The sequence below is a fragment of the Oncorhynchus mykiss genome, chromosome 16 (assembly GCF_057628025.1).
Source record: "Oncorhynchus mykiss isolate SJ-2025 chromosome 16, ASM5762802v1, whole genome shotgun sequence".
NCBI classification, from domain to species: Eukaryota; Metazoa; Chordata; class Actinopteri; order Salmoniformes; family Salmonidae; genus Oncorhynchus; species Oncorhynchus mykiss.
The window spans coordinates 54457576-54480836 of NC_143037.1; the positions used below are offsets into that span (position 1 = coordinate 54457576).

Consider the following 23261-nt stretch of genomic DNA (forward strand, 5'->3'; position numbering starts at 1 on the left):
AGCAATAGCAAATCATTTTTGATTATGAATGTTATACATTATGCCGAGGAGTTAAGAAAGTGCTGCAGGCCATAACGTTTACAGGCATGTCACTCCACACGTACGGCTTTTTGTCACACGTCACAGTGTGAGAAGGGATTTGTGGCAGCTGCCATCTGGAAGCTGGAGCACACAAATGCATGTGACAATGACCGTGACAGTGACGCCGAGAACGCCAGCTCCCAAAAATAGACACCAACTAGCGTCATACAATATGTTATGTTTGCTCTTTTACCAATGGTATAAAACAATATACTGTGTTGTACATAGAACTACTTTATAGTTATTGTTGTATAAAGCAGTTGACATATCTGGGGGAAACAGTGGGAGCAACACCAACCAGCATCACACAAAATGTCAACTTGGCTTTTGAGTCAATGATTTATCCACTTATAGCATATTTCATGTGACGGCAAGTTTCATCGCCTACACCCAGTCAAATCGAAGCCAAACATTTAAAACCATTTCCACTGACACCTGCTGGGGAGTCAAAAGAAGATGACAAAGCAGACGACAATCTGCTTTTCCTAAAACCACCTCCTGCCCTCTTTCTTCCCTCACTTATTTATAACAATACCTCCTGTATGCACAACCGTCCTCCTCTCACCCCGAGGAATGAGGCTGAGTTGATGAATGTCTTTTGTTTCTGACGCCGCTCCTCTTCCTACAGAAACAATAGTTGTTCTCTCCGTTGCCTCGCTTTTGAATGGAAGATTCCTAAAAATAGAGCAGAAAGGAACGGGTGCCTAGGCATTTCTCCAGTAGTCTCCTGAGTTGGTTGATTTGGGGTTTATCTTTTGACGTTGCCAGGAGAGGGGAGACATCGCTGTGGTGTTGGTGGTGGTGGGGTAATTACTCAGACTCCCTCTGAGGTGTTGAGTATCCCATCAGGCCTTGGGCCACGTGGGTTTTTACCAAGTGTGCCATCTGGACGTGCAGGGGATGGAAAGTGGCACCGCTACAGTATAGCCATGGGCACCTTGACTAGTGACGTATGTTAGTAGAGGCCTTAGCCTAACAAGTCATGAATGTTAAGAATTATTATTGTTATGGGCTAGCCTTGTCCCAGGCTATATGTTTGGCATGACAAGGAGTGGCATAATGGCACAACCAGACTGATACCCAGTCTATCCATGAGCAACTCTAGCACTAAACCACAGTTTCTAAACCCAGAGGCGTAACATTGCAAGACTTCCAGGAACACTTGCGAAACAGACCAAGCCGCGGTTTGGGGTTTGAGGAGTCAATGAGAGAAGGGAAAAATTCTTCCTTAGTTGTTAATTTGATCAAAATCGAAGTAGTCTTAAGTAGTTGAAAATGCAATTACTCCAACCTCGTGAAAATAACAAACTGAGATGTTGTCATTTTTGTCAAAAACTACTTTATATCAATGGAGTGGTTTCATTTGATGGCCTGCACATGGACAATTTGGCGCGAGATGACATTTAGATCAATAACTTGTTCTGCAAATGTGCTTAGCTAGCCAACGCCTACAGGTTTGATCAGGGATTTCTATTGGAGAAGCAGTTTTATCCCATCTTCTAACTGTACTGTCTTTGACTAAACCTTCCCCCGTCAAGGGCACTAGCATGCAATGGTTGTGAGCGCACTAGTCAGTCAGATGACTAGTCAGATGACCAGATGACAGTGTAAGGAAGTCTATCAGCTCCACAGCTAGAAGCCTCCTGGATATATGGGCCTTAGGATTTTAACTAGTACAACTGAAAGCATTAAACCTCCACCAGCCATAGGCCTTATCACTAAACCCTATCTGGTCAAGCGTATTAGAATATAATACCCGTGTAATACCCTTTTGATAATCATTAGATCACGCTCTTATCCAGTGATGAACGATGGGTGTCAGTTCAAAACCATAACCGGTGGAAAGCATTGGCACTGCAGGAGAACATGAAGTATGACTCATAGAATGAACGTTAGAGAGCTACAATGCTAGTTCTATGGGGAGTCTTTCGTCATGATTAGAGAACACATGGTAAGTAACCAGTCATATTTTTACCCAGAGTCATAGTACTGAACAAAAATATAAACGCAACATGTAACGTGTTGCTCCCATGTTTCATGAGCTGAAATAAAATATCCCAGAATTCTTCCATACGCACAAAAGCATATTTCTCTCAAATTTTGTGCTCAAATTTGTTTAAATCCCTGTTAGTGAAAATGTTTCCTTTTGCCAGGATAATCCATCCACCTGACAGGTGTGGCATATCAAGAAGTTGATTAAACAGCATGATCATTACACAGGTGCACCTTGTGCTAGGGACGATAAAAGGCCACTCTAAAATGTGCAGTTTTGGAACATCTGTGGCATTGTGTGACACATTTTGAGGGAGCTTGCAATTGGCATACTGACTGCAGGAATGTTGCCAGAGAATTGAATGTTCATTTCTCTAACATAAGCCACCTTCAACATTGTTTTAGATAATTTGGCAGTACGTCCAACCGGCCTCACACGTGTATCCACGCCAGCCCAGGACCTCCACATCTGGCTCCTTAACCTGCAGGATCATCTTTAGACCAGCCACCCGGACAACTGATGAAGTTGAGGAAAATTTCTGTCTGTAATAAAGTCCTTTTGTGGCCTGGCTCCCCAGTGGATGCCCTCCCAGACCCACACATGGCTGCACCCCTGCCCAGTCATGTGAAATACATCATTTAGGCCCTAATCTATGTATTTCAATTGACTGATTTCCTTATACGAACTGTAACGCAGTTAAATCATTGAAGTTGTTGCATGTTGCGTTTTATATTTTTGTTCAGTATACAGTGCATTCGGAAAGTATTCAGACCCCTTCACTTCACATTTTGTTACATTACAGCCTTATTCTAAAATGCATTGTGTTTTTTCCCCCTCATCAATCTACACATAATGACAAATCAAAACAGGTTTTTAGACAGTGAAAAATCATATTTACATAAGTATTCAGACCCTTTACTCTCTCAGACCCTGTACTTTGTTGAAGCACCTTTGGCAGCGATTACAACCTTGAGTCTTCTTGGATATGAAACTACGAGCTTGGCACACCTGTATTTTCAGGTCTCTTGGGTCACCTCCCTGACCAAGGCCCTTCTCCCTCGATTGCTTAGTTTGTCTGGGCGGCCAGCTCTAGTCAGTGTCTTGGTGGTTCCAAACTTCTTCCATTTAAGAATAATGGAGGCCACTGTGTTCTTGGGGACCTTTAATACTGCAGAAATTCTTTGGTACCTTTCCCCAGATCTGTGCCTCGACACAATCCTGTCTCGGAGCTCTACGGACAATTACTTCGACCTCATGGCTTGGTTTTTGCTGTGACTGTCAACTGTGGGATCTTATATAGACAGATGTGTGCCTTTCCAAATCATGTCCAATCAATTGAATATATCACAGGTGGACTCCAATCAAGTTGTAGAAACATCTCAAGGATGGTCAATGGAAACAGGATTCACCAGCGCTCAATTTTGAGTCTCATAGCAAAGGGTCTGAATACTTAAGTTTTTTTTTGCCAAATTTGCCAAAAAATCTAAAAACCTGTTTTCGCTTTGTCATTACGGGGTATTGTGTGTCGATTGATGAGGAAAACAATTAATTTAATAAATAATAATAAGCAAAATGTGGAAAAATTGAAGGGGTCTGAACACTTTCCGGATGCACTGTACATGCAGTGCCTTCAGAAAGTATTAATTACACATTTTGTTGTGTTAGAGCCTGAATTCAATATTTTTTTTCTCTCATCCATCTACACACAATACCACATTGTGTGGTAATATAATAATAATAATCTACACACAATATCCCATAAAGTGATTTTAGAAATTGTTGCAAATGTATTGCAACAATTTCAGAAATATCTCATTTACATAAGTACTCACACCCCTGAGTCAATACTTTGTAGAAGCACCTTTGGCAGTGATTACAGCTGTGATTCTTTCTGGGTCTCTAAGAGCTTTGCATACCTGGATTGTACAATATTTGCACATTATTCTTTTTTAATTCCTCAAGCTCTGTCAAGTCGGTTGTTGATCATTGCTAGACAGCCATTTTCAAGTCTTGCCATAGATTTTCAAGCCGATTTCAGTCAAAACTGTAACTAGGCCACTCAGGAACATTCAGTGTCGTGTTGTTAAGCAACTCCAGTGTATATTTGGCCTTGTGTTGTAGGTTGTTGTCCTGCTGTAAAGTTAATTAGTCTCCCAGTGTCTGTTTGAAAGCAGACTGAACCAGGTTTTCCTTTAGGATTTTTCCTCTGCTTAGCTCTATTCTGTTTATTTTTATCCTAAAAAAAAACTCCTTAGCCCATCCCGATGTCAAGCATACCAATAACATGATGCAGCCACCACCATGCTTCAAATATTAGAGTGGTACTCAGTTATGTGTTGTTTTGGATTTAACGCAAACATAACACTTTGTATTCAGGACATCTTTGCCACATTTTCTTGCAGTTCTACTTTAATGCCTTTTTGCAAACAGGATGCATGTTTTGGAATATTTTTATTCTGTACAGGCTTCCTTCTTTTCACTCTGTCATTTAGGTTAGTATTGTAGAGTAACTACAATGTTGTTGATCCATCCCCAGTTTTCTCCTATCACAGCCATTAAACTCTGTAACTGTTTTAAAGTCACCTTTGGCCTCGTGGTGAAATCCATGAGCGGTTTCCTTCCTCTCCGGCAACTGAGTTAGAAATGACACCTGTATCTTTGTAGTGACTGGATGTATTAATACACCACCTAAAGTGTAATTAATAACTTAACCATGCACAAGGGCATATTCAATGTCTGCTTTTTTTGTTCCACCAATAGGTGCCCTTCTTTGCAAGGCATTGGAAAACCTCCCTGGTCTTTGTGGTTAAATCTGTGTTTGAAATTCACTGCTCGACTGAGGGAGCTTACAGATTGATAATTGTATGTGTGGGGTAACGAGATGAGGTAGTCATACAAATCATGTTAAACACTATTATTGCACACAGAGTGAGTCCATGAAAGTTATTATGTGACTTGTTAAGCACATGTTTACTCCTGAACTTATTTAGGCATGCCATAACAAAGGGGTTGAATACTTATTGACTCAAGACATTTTAGCTTTTGATTTTTAATTAATTTGTAAAACTATTCAAAAAACATAATTCCACTTTAACATTATGGGGTATTTTATTCTAGGCCACTGAACAAAACATCTAAATGTAATACATTTTAAATTCAGGCTGTAACACAACAAAATGAGGAAAAGGTCAAGGGGTGTGAATACTTTCTGTAGGATCATTTTATTGTCCCTAAACAAAATCAATAGGGGAGCTTTTTGAGCTGCGTGTCTTCAGTGTTCTTTCATGCACAATGACACACCTGGCTTCTCTGCAGCCTATCAGCTAATCCTCTATCTTGTGGATTTATGTTGATCATTTGTGTAGATTTTAAAGATTTGTGTTGGTATGAAAATTAATTCAGGCTCTAACACAACGTGGAAAAAGTCAAGGGGTGTGAATACTTTCTGAAGGCACTGTAGAGATCTCTTCATATGTCTCTGCTTTTACCCGCAAATGATGAGTTCACTAGACTGCCCTATCCAATTAATATCCAACAAATGGCCTTAATTGATTACATGTCTCTGAATTCCTGGGACAGCAGTTTAAAGGTTGTCGTTTTGCTCAGGTAAAGACGGCCACTCCGACACCCCTGAGTGTCCTTGCCTCCGGGAGAAGAGCCATCTGTTTGACCCCCTATTCAAAGTGGATCACTTCATTTAGGCGTCGGAAAAAGGAATGAGCGCACCCATTCGGCACCTCTATTGAATCAATTTCTTTGGGGGTTTAACACTTCCACCATTCAGTGGTCTCACTTCTGTATACTGGATGTGATGGAAAAAACTGACTGCACAGCTCTTCCACCGATCGTGAGTCATTAAGTGTAGCTGTTGAGAGGGGAGCTCGTGTGTGTGTGTGTGTGTGTGTCGTTGGCCGTGCGTGGAGAATTCCCTGGGTAGTGATCCATTTATATCACCACAGCTACAGAGGGAGGCTTCTCACCACCGACACAACCATCTGTTGGATCCCCCTGAAATTGGGTCACCTAAATTATCGGCTGGGAGACGAGGACATGAGTACATTGCAGCAGTACCTACCAGACAATTTGTGTTCATGTCCCTCACACACTCATGATCCCCTCTCCGACTTCCTCGTCAAATATCTACATTGTAACAAGGGGACATCCTGGGAGTCTGTTGTGTAAAGTACACTCACCTTTAAATTTGCTTCGTGAGGGTCCTCTTAATTTAGTGTCGAAGCATGTCAAATGTATACAACAAATCACATAAACTGATGGATGCCATCTTGAGCAGTAGCTTGGTGAAACCTGTTGTGTAATAGACATAACACCGCCCGAACTTGTTAAATAGGCTCTCCGTTGAGTTAGCAGCCCTAACTAACTAGTACAGGGCCTAACCAAACAGCGCTGTTGTCTGTTGTATTGCAGAGCGAGCACAGCTCTTCGGCTGACATTCAAGGTGTGTCCGGAGCTGAGGAACCACATGGAGATCCTGCCTAAGACCGGCTACATCCAGGCCAGGTCCAGCTTCAACGCTAAGCTTAAGTTCCTGCCCAGGTAACCACACAGATACTAACACCAGAATCATAGTACACACAGTAGCAAAATCTAGCAAAATGCTTTGCAAAGAAAAACAGAAACAAGCATTTCGTTTTCTTCCGTTTGGTGCCTAGTTATTACAATGATAATGGATTGGATTGTCATACAGCATGCTGAAAGTGTGTTATACTGTATGTGAAGGGTTTATATATGTATGTTCAGAATGCTTTACCGTACTCTAAAATCATGGTGTGAATATTTCAGACCAGATTCAATTTAGCCTGCCTTATCTTTGTTTTACTGTTTCTCTTATTATGAAACTGGAGGCAGTTTACCTGGTAATTTTAAGTGGTGGACCGGTTTCTTTAAGTAATGGAATTGAACTTCAGTTTAATGGAAACACTAATGACCAAAAAATCTTGTCACTGCCAGCAGTTACAATTATGAAACATGTCCTCCATCATCTTCACCAATTAAACAGCGCACTGCGAAGTGCAAATCGCTCCCAACACAGCAATGGAGTGCCGTGAAGGCTTCTGATAATGTTTTTTAATGACTTTGAAGGACATGGTAATTTCTGGAAGGATGGGTGGGCTATTTTTAGGACGGTGAGGCTGAGTTGAGCTGCAGTTTGAGCACCAGGGGAACAGGGAAGACGACCTTCAGTACATGGATGAGAGGAGTAGAGAACGCTGCGGAGAGGGGGCGAGAGTTCCCGTTCACGCCTACCTTGTTTTTTTGGCATATTCATAGCTAAGAAGATTTCAGGTCTACTGATGGCAGTGGAAGATGAGGGAGGTTTTACCTGACAAAAGTTAATGGCATATCGGATGCCTCGACTCCGGAGGGCTGGAGGGGAAGTGGGAAATGACAATAATCTGCCTTAGTGAATCAGAGAGAGGTTTTAAACCAGGATTAAGGGGAGAGAGCATTACTGCTGCCATGCTGTGGCGGGAGGCATGCCCCTCCTCTCCTTCTGTCTCTCAACATCTCTCTCTTTTTCTCTCTGATCACTCACTCTCCCCCCTACTTTCTCTGTTTTTCTCTCTCACTTTCTCTCTCTGACCTTATTCCTCCATCCACCCATCCAGCAGTAGAAGACCTGATTGCGTATCCAGTACAGGGCTTAGTTACATAACGGTCTGGGCCGACGCACAAAGCCCCATTCTGAGGTCTCTTGGAGAACACTGTAATCCTTAACATGCTCTAAACTCCTAAAGAGAGCCTCAGCAGACAGGAAATCCAGCCAGATACAAAAAGTTTGGAAAATATCACACTCTGGTGTTAACAAAAACATACCTTCTCTCAAGCACATACTCTAGCTAGGCTGTCACGACTAGCACAGCAACGGTCTGCAACTGGTGGGCGGGGGTTGTATGATGCATCAGTATGATGCATTATTTCTAGATTCTATGTGTCTGTGTGTGTATTTCTTTTGTCTTAAGCCGTTCGTGACTATGTGACATCCAAACTGGCAGCTCTGGCACTGCTAGAACCGTAGCAGTAAGTTCCGTGTGAGAAGCTTCCGTAGGTTGGCCTCATCACACACAAAGGCAGGAAGGCAGGCAGGGCTGTTTCATCTTACTGCTAGATAAGTCATTTGTTACATATTCTTCAGACGGCCGTTTATCTCTGCCTCTGCCTCTTCTCCAATAGATTCTGACTGCAAGTGTAAATGTAGTGTACACTCCTGAACCACAGATGGATCGCCCTCAGGCTACAGAGAGTTCGGAATCGTCCACAGTCCTAGAAATGTCTCTTTCTTGCTTTCTGTCTGTCTCGCTCTCTCTCTATTTCTTTGTCTCTCTATCATCTCTCTTTGTCTTTACAGTACATATCCAGACCAAAATATACATAGCAGTAGATCAACTCTTATAGCAGTTTATTGTGGGGATAAATATCCTTTTTTTATATAGTATTAGGGCAGATATTGATAGCTAAATCCAGTTTTTTTATGTACTCAATATACTATGATCGTTTTTTCCTTTTAGCTAGATAATGAAAATGATCATATTAACAGGGGGAGATCTGATCCTACATCAGCACAACTACTGTGAGGAGCTTTGTGAATACGGGCCATGGTCAGTGGATTTGATTGAACAGGGACCTGTTCTGGATCATAAATGGTTTAGGTCTAATCTGTGGGAGATGTTGCCCAGCTCGTCCGGTCAACTAGTCAGCTCAGTCTGGTAAAAGGGAGATTACTCTTGATTTACCCAGATTGACTCAGATTACATTTTACAGAGCTGCTGCTTTCACCAAGCGGTGCATAATTTACTGGTCTACATCACTAACATACATAAATGTTACTGTACATGAGTTACAGGGAAGGAAAAATATATATTTTCAATAATATTTTATGAGGGGGGATGTCAGTTGTCAAGGGTGTTTTTCCTCCTTTTCCTAAATGTGATGATGAGAAATTCCCTAATCTTCTTTAATCCATTTTGTAATCCTTGTTCATAATCACTGTTTAATGTGAAAGTGAAAGCCAAGCAGGAGCCCATTTTGAATAGGGATATATTTTTTTAAACATACTCTGCTGCCTTTTCTCAGGTAGCCTAAAGTTTAAACCACTGTATAGCACGAACGTTGTCCCAAAGTTAGACAGTATTCCGCTGACAGAGACTGATGGATCTCTGACTCTCGCTCACACTCTCACTCTCTGTCAGTCTGCTGAGCCTTCCACTGTCAGGATTATAGGTGGTCCACAGCTTATTGCGTTTTAGACTTTCCAAGTTTTAAGCAGTGACACAAAATGACTCCAACAGGATCTTTCTGCCACTTGTGTTGTGACTCAGGCAGATGCCAATGAAATGTTCGCTGAAATGCCACCTTGGTCTTTGACTGCTTATGTGAGGATAATATAATGAATAATGTCATTGGTTTATACACAAGCATTGCTTTCTAAGCACCACAGGTACAACTATTCAGTGTAGGTCTACAGGTAACTGCCAAAATAAAGGAAACATTTGAGTAAATGAGGGATACAATGTATATTGAAAGCAGGTGCTTCCACACAGATGTGGTTCCTGAGTTAATTAAGCAATTAACATCCCATCATGCTTAGGGTCATGTTTAAAAATGCCCAGTTGCCCATTATTTTGCCTACCACGGCTAGAAGAAGAGATCTCAGTGACTTTGAAAGAGGGGTCTCAAAGGAGCATAGGGGTTTTAAGGGTGTGTGTGTGTGTGTGTGTGTGTGTGTGTGTCACCAGATCTCAACCCAATTGAACACTTTATGGGAGATTCTGGAGTGGTGCCTGAGACTGCGTTTTCCACCACCATCAACAGAACACCAAATAATGGATATTCTGGTGGAAGAATGCGTCGCATCCTTCCAGTAGCGTTCCAGACACTTGTAGAATTTATGCCGAGGTGCATTGAAACTGTCCTGGTGGCTCGCGGTGGCCCAACGCGCTTTTAAGACACTTTATGTTGGTGTTTCCTTTATTTTAGAAGTTACCTTTTAAGTTCTCTTATAATTCATTATCTTGTTGAAGACTACATGTGCATAGTGTTATTTGGGTAAGATTTGGAGGAGAGAAATGGTGGATAAACTGGTTGCCGAGTGCAGCATGAGGTAAAATTGCGGGATGCCAAAAACTTGAAAACCTCATCCAACCGCACATTTCCCCTCAGCAGCATATGGGTCTGGCGACATCCCGCCAGGCTTTTTTACTCTACCCTGCCAAGCTAGTTCAAGAGTGACTCTCCAGCAGAGATTCTATTAGCAGAGAACACAAGGGCTTCCAAACAACTCCCCAAAATAATTCCCCCTTCTGTCATTGAGGGATTGAGATACAATTGAGACAATTGAGACATGTTCGCTTCTCTGTTTTGTTGTAAATGTCATATAGTACAGATGAAGAATCTTAATTTGATCACCCTTTTGTTGCAGGAAATGCAGAGGTGTAGTGTATTCAAGGTTTAAAAAGTCTTCTAAAGTTTCATTTCCACTTTAATATGTCAGACTTAATTTCCCCGAACCAAAAAATGTGTTTTAACCCGTAAAAAAGTGTACATTAATTAGAATTCACACAATAATTCACATTTCCTGTTGCTGCAGGATTATTTTCCTGCTGTGAGAAACTGGTAAATATAAGATCCAACATCTGTACATCCGAGCTGGTTGAAATACAACACTGATTTGCTGTAAGATCGTAACTATGAAACACGCCTTTTCCCTAGGCTCTGACAGATTTGTTGGAAGCATTGGGCGTCACTTCCAGAGCTTTGTATTCATTTGGAAAACCTCTGACATCTGGAAATCCCTCTTAAATTGCTTTAAACCCTCTAACACTGGAAGCATTAGCTCTCATGCCTTCATAGAGCCAGCATTACCAAACAGGGAGAGAGAGGAGTAGGGAGTGGGCTGGGTTTGTGCTGCTCACTGTGGATCCACTGTGGATTGGCATCTCACTGTTGTTTTCATGCTAATCAAGTATTGGCTGCGTAGTAGTAGAGAGGTGGCAGTTCTCACGAGAGCAGCTCTCCACCTAGGGTATTGATTGAGCTAGTGCTTTACATAAGCTCTGTGTATGACTGCAAGCCCTCTTTGATGTGTACTTATGCCGAACATCACCATGGCTACAGCCCACAGTAGTGTGGAGGCGTGCTCTCTTGCCTTCCCTGGTGGTTCTACAGATCTAAACGGGGGATAGTCGTGTTGGTTTACAGTGAAACGCTGAAGGTTTTCCTCCATGGGCTCTCTCTATCCCTCGCACTGAGAATTTTCCCAGTTGTTGAGGGCTGGGACATATTTGCTGATGTAATGTTTGAAGGTAAACTCTGAAATATGACATACACAGTGGGGCGACTTACAGAAGTCAACAACAAAATTCTAATCTAACAAGACTGCTAGCATTGGCTCTTCCCAATAGTAGCAGCCTTGACAGATTGTGGTTGTTCATGAGCAGGAAGTTGCCACGCTGTGCATGATGGTGTCATATTGCTGAGTTAATGTACAGTATAATGATTTCCTGTATTCTTATACCCACTACCCTGTTTTTCCCCCCCCTAGACGTTCCTTGTTCGAGGATGCAAAAACGTTTTTTGACAGTGAAACAGGAGTGCTGGAAGTCCCCTTGACAGTGCAAGTGGCTGATCAGGTTTGTTGCACTGTTAAGCTCTAAACTTACAGGCAAGAATTCAATTGTGTTATTTCAAAGTGCACAAAAAGTAAACAATCTGTATCAGTCAACTAACACTGATACTATCAGTTGAAAATGTCCACAAAAGGGACACTGCTAGGGATGCAGAAGGAAGCAATTTGGGAGATGAGTTTTCCTCAAATACTGCACAAACAGCCTTCGAGAGATACCATTGTGGAAAGTGTCAATATGTGATGATTGAATTCTGGACGCAGTCTACAGTATGAAGTATCATACAATACAACAGCCCCTCTCAATCCACAGGGAAGCGTTGAGTACTTATTCATAAGTAGCAAACCTTCTGCAGGTCCCCATGAAGGGCAGAAGCACTGAAGGTTGTAAATTAACCCATTTTAATGGTAGCAAGCTAAAAAATGATCCACCACCCCAAGGCCTGCACTGTTCCATGAGTGCTAATGAGCCAAGCATAAAGGTTATTCCACGTTGTTTTAAAGGTCTCCATAATATCATTTGGATTATTTGTTTTTCGTGTTGTTTCCACTCCATTTGAGCTCTTTTAAATAGATTAAAAATAGATTAAAAAGATTTTATCTCACAGAATATTATTTCTATTCAGCTTTCAGTTCTGAAACTGTTACATTCAGGGTGTTTGGCACGTAAACTGCTGATCGTGTAATACAACTGGAAATCATAAAGGGATTATCTTCCATTTTCAGGCACTGATTCGTGATGCTCCAGGGATTATTCTGGATATCCCACCACCTATTGATTTATGTCAAAAGTTTTTTATCAATGTATAGTTATCCAAGTGAAGTATTAAGTAAGTACATCAGGGATTGTTAAATTCCTTTTGACATGCACGTGCACACACAGACACACACACACACACACACACAGAGACTCAACAGCAGACTCAAATCCAACACACAAAACAGGCTCCAACCCAACACTCGTGCCGCATTTGTGCTGTGTTACCCAGTCATCAAATCCCCCAAACTGGCCAGCAGTCACACTCCTTCAGCCAAATCATCACCTTACCCTCCCTGCCCCCCCATGCCCCTTCGCCCACCTCCTAAACCCACACCCCTATACTTGGGAGGAGCATAGAGGATTTGGAGGCAGTATGTTTTCACGGAGCCAAAAGCAGGCCAGCAGGATGTTCCTGCAGAGACCCAAAGCTGTGCCCCCATTCTTGAACCCTTAACCCTGGCTCCCTTCCAGGCCTCCCTCTCTGGCCACCAGGCCCTCTCTGTCCGGTGCTGAAAGCGTGAACGGGTAAACAAGGAAAGCTGCCGCACCCAGATACGGCTGAGGAGGACATTAATACATAGGTAGGAACGCTGCTCTCAAGACATCAAATTGTATTTGTCACATGCGCCGAATACAACAAGTGTAGAAGACCTTACAATAAAATGCTTATTTACAAGTCCTTAACCAAAAATGCAGTTTTAAGAAACATAAGTGTTAAGTAAAAAATAGATAAGTAAAAAAATAAAATATAATAATTAAAGAGCAGCAGTAAAATAACAGTAGCGAGGCTACGTATCTGTACAGAGTTAATATGCGGGGGCACCGGTTAGTCGAGGTAATTGAGATAATATGTACATGTATGTAGAGTTAAAGTGACTATGCATAGATAATAAACAGAGAGTAGCAGCAGTGTAAAAGGGGACAGGAGACGACGACAATGAAAATAGTCTGGGTAGCCCTTTGGTTAGCTGTTCAGGAATCTTATGGCTTGGGAGTAGAAGCTGTTAAGAAGCCTTTTGGACCTAGACTTGGCGTTCCGGTAACGCTTGCCGTGCGGTAGCAGAGAGAACAGTCTGACTAGGGTGGCTAGAGTCTGACAATTTTTAGGGCCTTCCTCTGACACCGCCTGGTATAGAGGTCCTGGATGGCAGGAAGCTTGGCCCCAGTGATGTACTGGGCCGTACGCACTACCATCTGTAGTGCCTTGCGGTCGGAGGCCGAGCAGTTGCCATACCAGGCTGTGATGCAACCAGCTCTCGATGGTGCAGCTGTAGAACTTTTTGAGGATCTGAGGACCCATGCCAAATCTTTTCAGTCTCCTGAGGGGGAGGAATAGGCTTTGTCGTGCCTTCTTCACGACTGTCTTGGTGTGTTTGGACCACGATAGTTTGTTGGTGATGTGGACACCAAGGAACTTGAAGCTCTCAACCTGCTCCACTACAGCCCTGTCGACAAGAATGGGGGCGTGCTCGGTCCTCCTTTTCCTGTAGTCCACACTCATCTCCTTTTTCTTGACAACAGATTGTTCCACCTGGGTCAAAAATGTTTATTTTTTTCATTCTATTACTTTAGGTGCACTTGATTTAGCTTTCCCCGTGGGCTTTGTGGGCAGGGTTTTCACTTTTCGGACTATTTTGTTGTTTTAATCATGCCAGGCTAGCTAAATCAAGTTGGGATTGAAACATATACAGTACTTGTCAAAAGTTTGGACACGCCTACTCATTCCTGGGTTTTTCTTTATTTTTACTATTTTCTACATCGTAGAATAATAAATCACTGACATTGTCACCAGCAAAGCACCACCTACTCTGCTTCTCATAAAGACACGGTGGTTGGAACCAAAAATCTCAAATTTGGACTCATCAGACCAAAGCACAGATTTCCACCGGTCTAATGTCTATTACTCATGTTTCTTTTTATTGGTGTCCTTTAGTAGTTGTTTCTTTGCAGCAATTTGACCATGAAGGCCTGATTCACTCAGTCTCCTCTGAACAGTTGATGTTGAGATGTGTCTGTTGAACTCTGAAGCATTTATTTGGGCTGCAATTTCTGAGGCTGGTAACTCTTTTGAACTTATTCTCTGCAGCAGAGGTAACTCTGGGTCTTCCTTTCCTGTGATGGTCCTCATGAGAACCAGTTTCATCATAGCGCTTGATGGTTTTTGCGACTGCACTTGAAGAAACTTTCAAAGTTCTTGACATTTTCTGGATTGAGTGACTTTCATGTCTTAAAGTAATGATGGGCTGTCATTTCTCTTTGCTTATTTGAACTGTTCTTGCCATAATATGGACTTGTTCTTTTACCAAATAGGGCTATCTTCTGTATACCACCCCTACCTTGTCACAACACAACTGATTGGCTCAAACGCATTAAGAAGGAAAGACATTCCACAAATTAACTTAACAAGGCACACGTGTTCATTGAAATGCATTCCAGGTGACTACCTCATGAAGCTGGTTGAGAAAATGCCAAAAGTGTGCAAAGGGTGGCTACTTTGAATAATCTAAAATATATTTTGATTTGTTTTACACTTTTTTGGTTACTAGATGATTCCATACGTGTTATTTCATAGTTTTGATGTCGTCACTATTATTCTACAATGTAAAAAAAACCTTGAATGAGTAGGAGTCAAAACTTTTGACTGGTATTGTACATATATACCCATGTAATTCTATTTATAGGTCCCATGACTGCTTAAATGAATAAGCATCGTAAAGAACCTCTAGATAGAAGTTGAAGTTCCAAATATGAGTTATGCACAATTTTTGCGTACATCAAGAGTTGTTTTGCAAATAAAAGACATTGACCGCATAGGATATTACAAAACAGAACAGAAATAAGGCAGAAATACTCTCTTTCACTGGGCTTTCAGGTCCGGCCTGTTCCATTCACGGTCCATGCAGTCATCACCTCCTCTGACCTGTGCTTTGACCGGACAGAGGTGGACTTTGGCTACTGCTCCATCTACGAATCAGTGAAGACCAGCGTGCGCCTCACAAACCTAACCCTCCTGCCCCAGGACTTTGGCTTTCTGAGCATACCTCAGGTACGGCCTCCATCTGCCTGACGGACTGCATCCCTATGGACTGACCTTTGACCTAATTTCCTGCTGTTTGCATCTCTATAATCCACTATTCCACCTTGGCTAAATCAAGTCATCATCATAAAACATCAGTAGGAAACACTTCTGTTTATTAATTTGGACTCTACTGGTTTTACTCTGATATGCCAATTTGGCCTTGCTATACTCTCCAGCAGGAGATATCTGACAATTGAATTAGAATGAATTATATTTCTATGTATTTGACTCTGTGTCTGCTGTTATCTGTGGCTTTAGACCTTCATGATCTCACCTAAACCTGTCCTGAATAGCTAATCCGGCCCTATGGAGATTTTCTGCTTTCAGGACAAAACCGTGTTTGGATGGCCTGAGCACTGAGCAGTTGAGCAGTGTTTTTCTCCTCCTAGTTTGTGCAGGTTCAGCCCAACGACGGCTTCGGCACTCTCCTCCCATTGGAAACCTTGGAGGTGGATTTGATCTTTAGCGCCAAGAAGGCAGGAGAGTACAGCTTTCAGCTCAACTGCAAATCCGGAATTAACAGGTATCAAGGTTTTGTTCCTTCCTACACCAGGTCGTGTCACAAAATAGAGTGCTATCAAGTATATTTCACTGCATTACTTTTGTGTTTTCCCCAATGGTTGCTATAGAGACTTCCCCCTGGCATGTCGTGCAGTCGGGGTGCACCCTCCGCTAGAGCTGTCTCACTCTCTGGTCCAGTTCGGAGCCACGGCGGTTGGTGACTGTTCCACAGCCGTGCTGCACGTGGTCAACGCACACACCAGCCTCAACGAGTTCACACACCCCGTTCCCCGCATTGGCCGGGACCCTGTTGCCCCGGTGGGCCCCCGGCTGTTCGCCTTCACTCCCCCCGAAAACTCAGAGATTAGCCTCACCCCCAGGACAGGCAAGGTCTTACCTGGACAGGTACTCTACCAACAAGCAGTGTGCTTCCACTTTACTTGAACACTTTGTGATGAGGCCTAGCATATTATGTAGTTTCTCTATTCTACTCCATTCCAGTGTATACTCTGTTCTGATGACTGCATTGTTTATTTATGTTACCTTTTATTTAACCATTGAGAACACGTTTTATTTTGCAATAACAACCTGACTGGTCACGTCATTAGGTCATTGACTGGTTCGTTACTGTGTTCCCAGAGGTGCCTGGTGCAGGTGACATTCAGTCCCAGGTTGTGTGACCAGGCCATAAGGGAAGAAGCGGTGCGGCTGCTGTGTCGCTCCGAAGAGCTGCGCCTCCACGAGCTAGAGAGGGTTACCAAGGCCGAGGGGAACAGGAAGGGAGGGGAGCAGGAGGGGCTGGTAAGCTTCAGTTCTTGGAGTCACTCCATCCTCCTAATAAAAGTTGAATGAGTCTGCATGGTCAATATTGTCTGCTTAGCACAAAGACTGGAAGTCATTGCGCTAATGCTAGTTAGCAATTGCGCTAACGTTAGATAGCAACTTCCTTAAAACTGCACACAAAAACATAAAAATTGTAAAAAGTAAAAAATCCCAAACTATCCTTTTAATGTTGTCTTGATGCCATACAATGTACTTGACTTTGACCATGTGTGTGTGTACGCATGTGCACATTATTGTTCATGTGTACTGTATGTGTATGCTAACTCAGTGTAAAAGGGAGGCCCCTACGGCCCCCCAGAAAGGCAAGAAGCCGCCCCCCGCCCGGCCCCAGGTGAAGCAGACCCTGAAGGAGAAGATCAGCAAAGTGTCCATCAGCCCCAAAACAGACAGCCCCTTCAGAGCCCCCAACCCAGCCGACATACAGTCAGGGTAAGGCTCATCTATACCACCACAACTATCACTTAGATACCATGCATACATACATTTTTATACCATGGCATCATTGTTGAATACTTTTTTCTGATTGGCTTGAAGGGCATTCTAGAGCGTACATGTATTATTTTCCATAGAACGCATAGCCCCTCGTTGATAATCCCTTACATATTTCAGTGACAAATCAAAAATGTACCTTAAATGTTTTTCTTAATTCTGATGTAAACTTCATCCTAAAAGCTTTTCTATGTTAAAACGTAAGTAACTTAGGCAGAGGTTAATTGCAAGCTGACATCATTACATTTAACCATCTGCTTCAGACCTTGCACTGTGTTTAGTGCGTTTACTTTTTAGCGTTTAGTGAGTAATATTTTGTCTTCTCTATGAAATAATGACTGTTAAAGGCATTGGGCAGAATCCTAAACTACGCACATTCGAAGACAACTTATTTTTGCACAAATTATGCATTTATGTCAATGGGATTTAACCCTCCTTTTTTCTCCACAGTTTTCGTGGTATCGTTGGTAGTTAGTCTTGTCTCATCGCTGCAACTCCTGTACGGACTCGGGAGATGCCAAGGTCGAGAGCCGTGCATCCTCCGAAACACAACCCAACCAAGCCACACTGCTTCTTGACACAATGCCCACTTAACCCGGAAGCCAGCCGCACCAATGTGTCGGAGCAAACACCATACACCTGGTGACCGTGTCAGCGTGCACTGCGCCCGGCCCACCACAGGAGTCGCTAGTGCACGATGGGACAAGGACATCCCTGTCGGCCAAACCTTCCCCTAACCCGGACAACGCTGGGCCAATTGTGCACCGCCCCATGGGTCTCCCAGTCGCGGCCCGGCTGCGACAGAGCCTGGACTTGAACCCAGAATCTCTAGTGGCATAGACCACTGCGCCACTCGGGAGGCAATCAAGATAGGTTTAGGATTGGGTCAATAGTTAGTGATGTTTGTGTTGTTTGGTTCGCAGATCAGAGGAGTACGCTGTAGGCAGGGCCTCCCTCCTGCACTCCTTCCCTGAGCACTACAGTCGATACGTCATCCCTTGCTTCGTGTCCGACGGAGAGCCACCCCAGAGTGACCCCCAGGCCCAGCCATCCTGCAGGTAGTATACTATACACACTACAACTCCCATGTAGATCCTATTTACAATACCAACCTTATATTAATTTGTCTGTGCCCCCCATTTTCATTTACATGAATCAATTACACACATTCATTTAGTGGGGATAATGTGGAGAGAACAGGTTGAAGTGTTTCTCCCACTGCCTCTGTTGTTGTAACTCTGTCCCAGCAGCCCCCTCAACACGCTGTACCTGGAGCTGCATTGCCCAGCCGTTAGGCCCCCCCTGGTGGTCGCATCCAGTAATGGCCAGACCACCATCAACTACCACCAGGTGGCTGTGGGTCAGTCCATTCAAATGTATTCTTCTGACCAGAGCTGCAATCAAATACTATTTGAAATCTTTTGAAACTTTGAGTGTTTGCTTAAGCGAGTGGACAGAGTGCCAAATGGACCGAGTTTGTGGTTTTGGGACAATTTTATTGGTTCATTAATATTTTGATTTCAATCAAGGACAGATAAAGTATTTCAAATAGTATTTGAACCCAGGTCTGATTCTGACATTGGAAGTTTTTCCCTATTTTCCCTTGCCTGTGAATATATTGCTACTTGTGTCAATTCTGTGTTTCTTTTGTTCACTTAGGACAGAAAGTGGTCAAAAAACTCACTGTTCAGAATATTTCTCAGGAAGCCTTGGAGGTATCCTTTTCTGGGTCACAACATGCACAAACGACCTAGATCGCCAGAGTGTGATGATCTGTGGTTATGTGAGAAAAGTCAGTGGGGTTTATTCATGAATCTTTACCTCTGCAGAATTTCTACCACCTGTTTTTCTAAGACAAAAAAATTCTGGTGGTCAGAATGAAAAACTATTTCAGTTCTAATAACATGTTGACATTCTGAGTATGATGCATGCATCAATCCACTTGATTCATTATTTAATTGGTTTTCAACATAAAGTGGTTGATTAATTTAAATAAAAAAGAAGCCTCAGTCTTTCTCTATGTGCTGGTTGAAAGGTGCTGATGTAGCCTATATTTAAAAAAATATATAACATCGCATGGCCTATTTGTGTCATTGATACACACATTATATATAGCTAGTATTGTATAGCTTTAAGGCTAATCTAGACACATCAGACCTAGAAACCAGAGGTTATTCAGTGAGGTGAAACAGATAAAAAAGTTATGAATAGAACTGACATGATTCCCTGGTCTACATGCTGACAATCGTATTTGTTCCACAGATCCACTGGTTGAAAAATAGCATAATTGCAAGTTTGATTGTCTTCTAACTTTGCAAGACAATAGTGACTTGAACATGTACATTTGATTAATTTAGCCGATGCTCTTATCCAGCGGGATTTACAGTTAGTGCATTCATCTTAAGGTAGCTATTACTTTTTAAAATTGGCTTTGGGGATGATGCAAAAAATTTAGTTTTACACTTGATCTGAGAAAACACTTGCAGAACAATGGACCCACACAAGCGTATCTTTCACCCATTGCACCCTCCTGAACAGGTCCCTTTGAAGGTAGGATTAAAATATTGCTGTTACCTGACTACTCTTCCTTAACCCTTGCCAAGCTGAGGTCCTCAGTGCTGGACCTGAGTGGTCCGTTCTCCCTCCTAAATGCTCTGAGACGGCTGGGTCCTGGAGCCACACACACATTGTTACTGGCCTTCACACCCGCATTGGGAAAAAGGGTGGGTCAATCGCACTTAATGGACCTGAAAACAAACACACATGTTGCCGTCTCCCTTATAGCTGATGCTGTGGCTCCTTTCACAGTACCGCGAGACTGTGGAGATCCACAGCCCAAACATGACCCTGGAGATCACGCTATGCGGGGTGGGAGTGGATCCTCTTCTCACCTCCTCCCACCAGGGTGGCCTCATGGACTTTGGCTACATGTTGGAGAAGGAGAGAGCCTCCCAGGTCTTTAAGGTCAGTTAGCCAGCATCAACTAGTATCTTGTCCAGGGGGGTGTACTTGTAGGTCAAGCTGCCTCAAGCTACAGAAACAGGAGAGAGGATCTTTTCCTATGGGTCATTCTGGTTCGAACTAAGCTTACTTTGTGTACTTCTACAGCAGCAGGCTACTTATCCTGTACTGCGCCCAATACCATGTCAATGAAGTTGTGATATTGAAAGCTGTGTCCTCTGTCTTCAGCTGCAGAACACGTCATCTCTGGCGGTGCGCTTCTCTGTGCTGCTGCACAGCCTGTCGCTGGGGTGTAAAGCCCAGAGTGGAGCAGACTCTTTCCCTGCCCTCCTCAGCCCAGGCCCAGAGGAACAGACACACTCCACTGTGGGTAAGACCAGTCCATCCGACCTATGTCCACAGCTGTTGCATTCTCTGTAGTTAGTGTTAGCTATCATTTGTTGGATTAAAAAATCTAGCGTTTTCTGGTGCAGCATTATATTAAATCGAATTATGTTAAATTGTTTCTGAAGCTAACATTGTTGTTAAATGAATTAATAATATTGGTTTCTTCTACCTCCCCGTGGCCAGGGACCCAGAACTACAGTGGTCAGAGTGTGTTCAATGTGACGCCCATAGAGGGCACCATCGCCCCAGGAAAGAGCCAGGACATCACCGTGACCTTCCTGCCAGACCACGAGAGCCTCCACTACTCGGACATACTGAAGGTGGAGCTCATGAACAAGGTACCACAGAATCATCCAGCTCGCCTGACATAGTGGCTGCATCTGAAATGGCACCCTTCTGCCTCTATATTCCATACATAGTGCTATTACAAAAGTGGTGCACTATAGCTAATGCACATGATTCTCTACTTAACGCTATCTCTTCTCTACTCGTTCGACTGCCCAGACAACTGGCTACTCTGGCGAATTTCATTGATGAATAAATGGTGCTCCTTTTAATGAAACAAAACACACCAACTAATTTCTTATGAGATTTTAGGGTGATTATGCGAATGGTCATATTTTTCTCTCATGCTGCATAAACTCAACAGCGCGCACCACTAGGCAAAATATGTGCTTTGGATGAAACAAAACAAAGGTATGCTACAGTTTAACACCATCTGTTCTAAAATGAAATTCACTGTACATAATTCAAAACAACACTTTAGTCTACCTCGAAACAACACTTTATAACTCAAGAAGATCCTAAATGCATATTCTCATTAAACTGATTGAGATCAAATGGTTGTTATGCAGATGCTGCATGGACGTTTCACCTGTACAACTTGAATAGTTATCATTCACGAATGACAGTGAGAAATGTGAAGGCAGGGTGACTACAACATTTTTTGCATAAAGTAGAGGTAAAGAAAGGCATGCGTGATTCAGAACTTCAGCTCTGGGGAAGAGGCTTCCAGGGGGGCGGGATGGAGTAGTCACTTTCGGATCCGCAGCCTCTGCCTATTTTTTTATGTTTATTTAGCGTTGTTCAAATGAAACCTCACCACCACCACCCAGTGGTATTACTAAGAGATGATGCAGTCAGTGTCAATGTGAGAAAAAAATAAATTAAACTTTACTAAGCCACTCATCACACACACACACACACACACACACGTGTACACACACACATGTACACACACAGCTGAATATAGAGCAATGTATGAACCAGTTTCCTGATAAAGGCTGTTATATTAGGTTGGCACTGAGTGAGAAGGTATCTAATGCAGGAGTTCAGTGGAACTAGATAGATTTATTGACACAGGATGTTTCCGATTTTAATCACCGTCTCAGACTGTAAAGTGTTTTTAAAGATAAACTGACACTTGTGTCATTTTGGATTGTATGTAGAGGACATAAGCTGCTCTAACACCCTGCCGCTCCTTCCCTTAGAGCACAGTGTGTGTCATGGTGCTGAAGGGTGCAGCTCGCTCTCACATCATGTACTTGTGTGGAGGAGACCCACTGGCAGTGCCCACTGATGCCGTTCACCCTCTGCCAGCCTCCGGGGACTCTGAGCACACAGGTATCCCTCTCTCGCGCTCTCTTTCTCTCTCTGGTGCTCTCTCTCTTTCTCCTTACTACACCAGTCACCGGCTTCATTAATAAGTGCATCAATGACATCGTCCCCACAGTGACCGTATGGACATACCCCAACCAGAAGCCATGGATTACAGGCAACATCCGCACTGAACTAAAGGCTAGAGCTGTAGCTTTCAAGGAGCGGGACAATAATCCAGACGCATATAAGGATCCTACTATAAGGAATCCTACTATGCCCTCCGACGAGCCATCAAATAGACAAAGCGTCAATACAGGACTAAGATCGAATCCTACTATGCCGGCTCTGGCGCTCGACGGATGTGGCAGGGCCTGCAAGCTATCACAAATTGCAAAGAGAAACCCAGCCATGGGCTGCCCAGCAATGCAAGCCTACTAGACGAGCTAAATGCCTTCTATCCTTGCTTCTAGGTAAGCAACACTAAACCATGCATGAGAACACCAGCTGTTCCAGACTACTGGGTGATCCTGCTCTTCGTAGCCAATGTGTGTAAGACCTTTAAACAGGTTAACATTCACAAGGCCGCGGGGCCAGACGGAATACAAGGATGCATACTTGGTGCATGCGCTGACCAGCTGGCCAGTGTTATCACTGACATTTTCAACCTATCCCTGACCCGGTCTGTAATACCAACTTGTTTCAAGCAGACTACTATAGTCCCCGTGCCCAAGAACGCCAAGGTAACCTGTCTTAACTTCCGGCGCCGACAGAGATGGCCGCCTCGCTTCGCGTTCCTAGGAAACTATGCAGTTTTTTGTTTTTTTACGTGTTATTTCTTACATTAGTACCCCAGGTCATCTTAGGTTTCATTACATACAGTCGAGAAGAACTACTGAATATAAGATCAGCATCAACTCACCATCAGTAC

General features: G+C 43.2%; 1 protein-coding gene across 2 annotated transcripts in view; it reads left to right on the top strand.

Moving 5' to 3' along the window:
- The window catches only part of cfap74 (cilia and flagella associated protein 74), a 49295-nt gene that overhangs the window by 19899 nt on the left and 6135 nt on the right, over nt 1-23261 (top strand). For both annotated transcript variants that reach the window (XM_036947181.2, XM_090203255.1), the window contains exons 22-36: nt 6500-6628; nt 11634-11721; nt 15347-15520; nt 15943-16076; nt 16183-16459; nt 16694-16855; nt 17166-17326; nt 18310-18444; nt 18637-18746; nt 19046-19101; nt 19990-20109; nt 20195-20350; nt 20576-20717; nt 20918-21072; nt 22225-22357. In XM_036947181.2, coding sequence (XP_036803076.1) covers nt 6500-6628; nt 11634-11721; nt 15347-15520; nt 15943-16076; nt 16183-16459; nt 16694-16855; nt 17166-17326; nt 18310-18444; nt 18637-18746; nt 19046-19101; nt 19990-20109; nt 20195-20350; nt 20576-20717; nt 20918-21072; nt 22225-22357 — 2132 coding nt within the window. The remainder of the gene's footprint in view (nt 1-6499; nt 6629-11633; nt 11722-15346; nt 15521-15942; nt 16077-16182; nt 16460-16693; nt 16856-17165; nt 17327-18309; nt 18445-18636; nt 18747-19045; nt 19102-19989; nt 20110-20194; nt 20351-20575; nt 20718-20917; nt 21073-22224; nt 22358-23261) is intronic.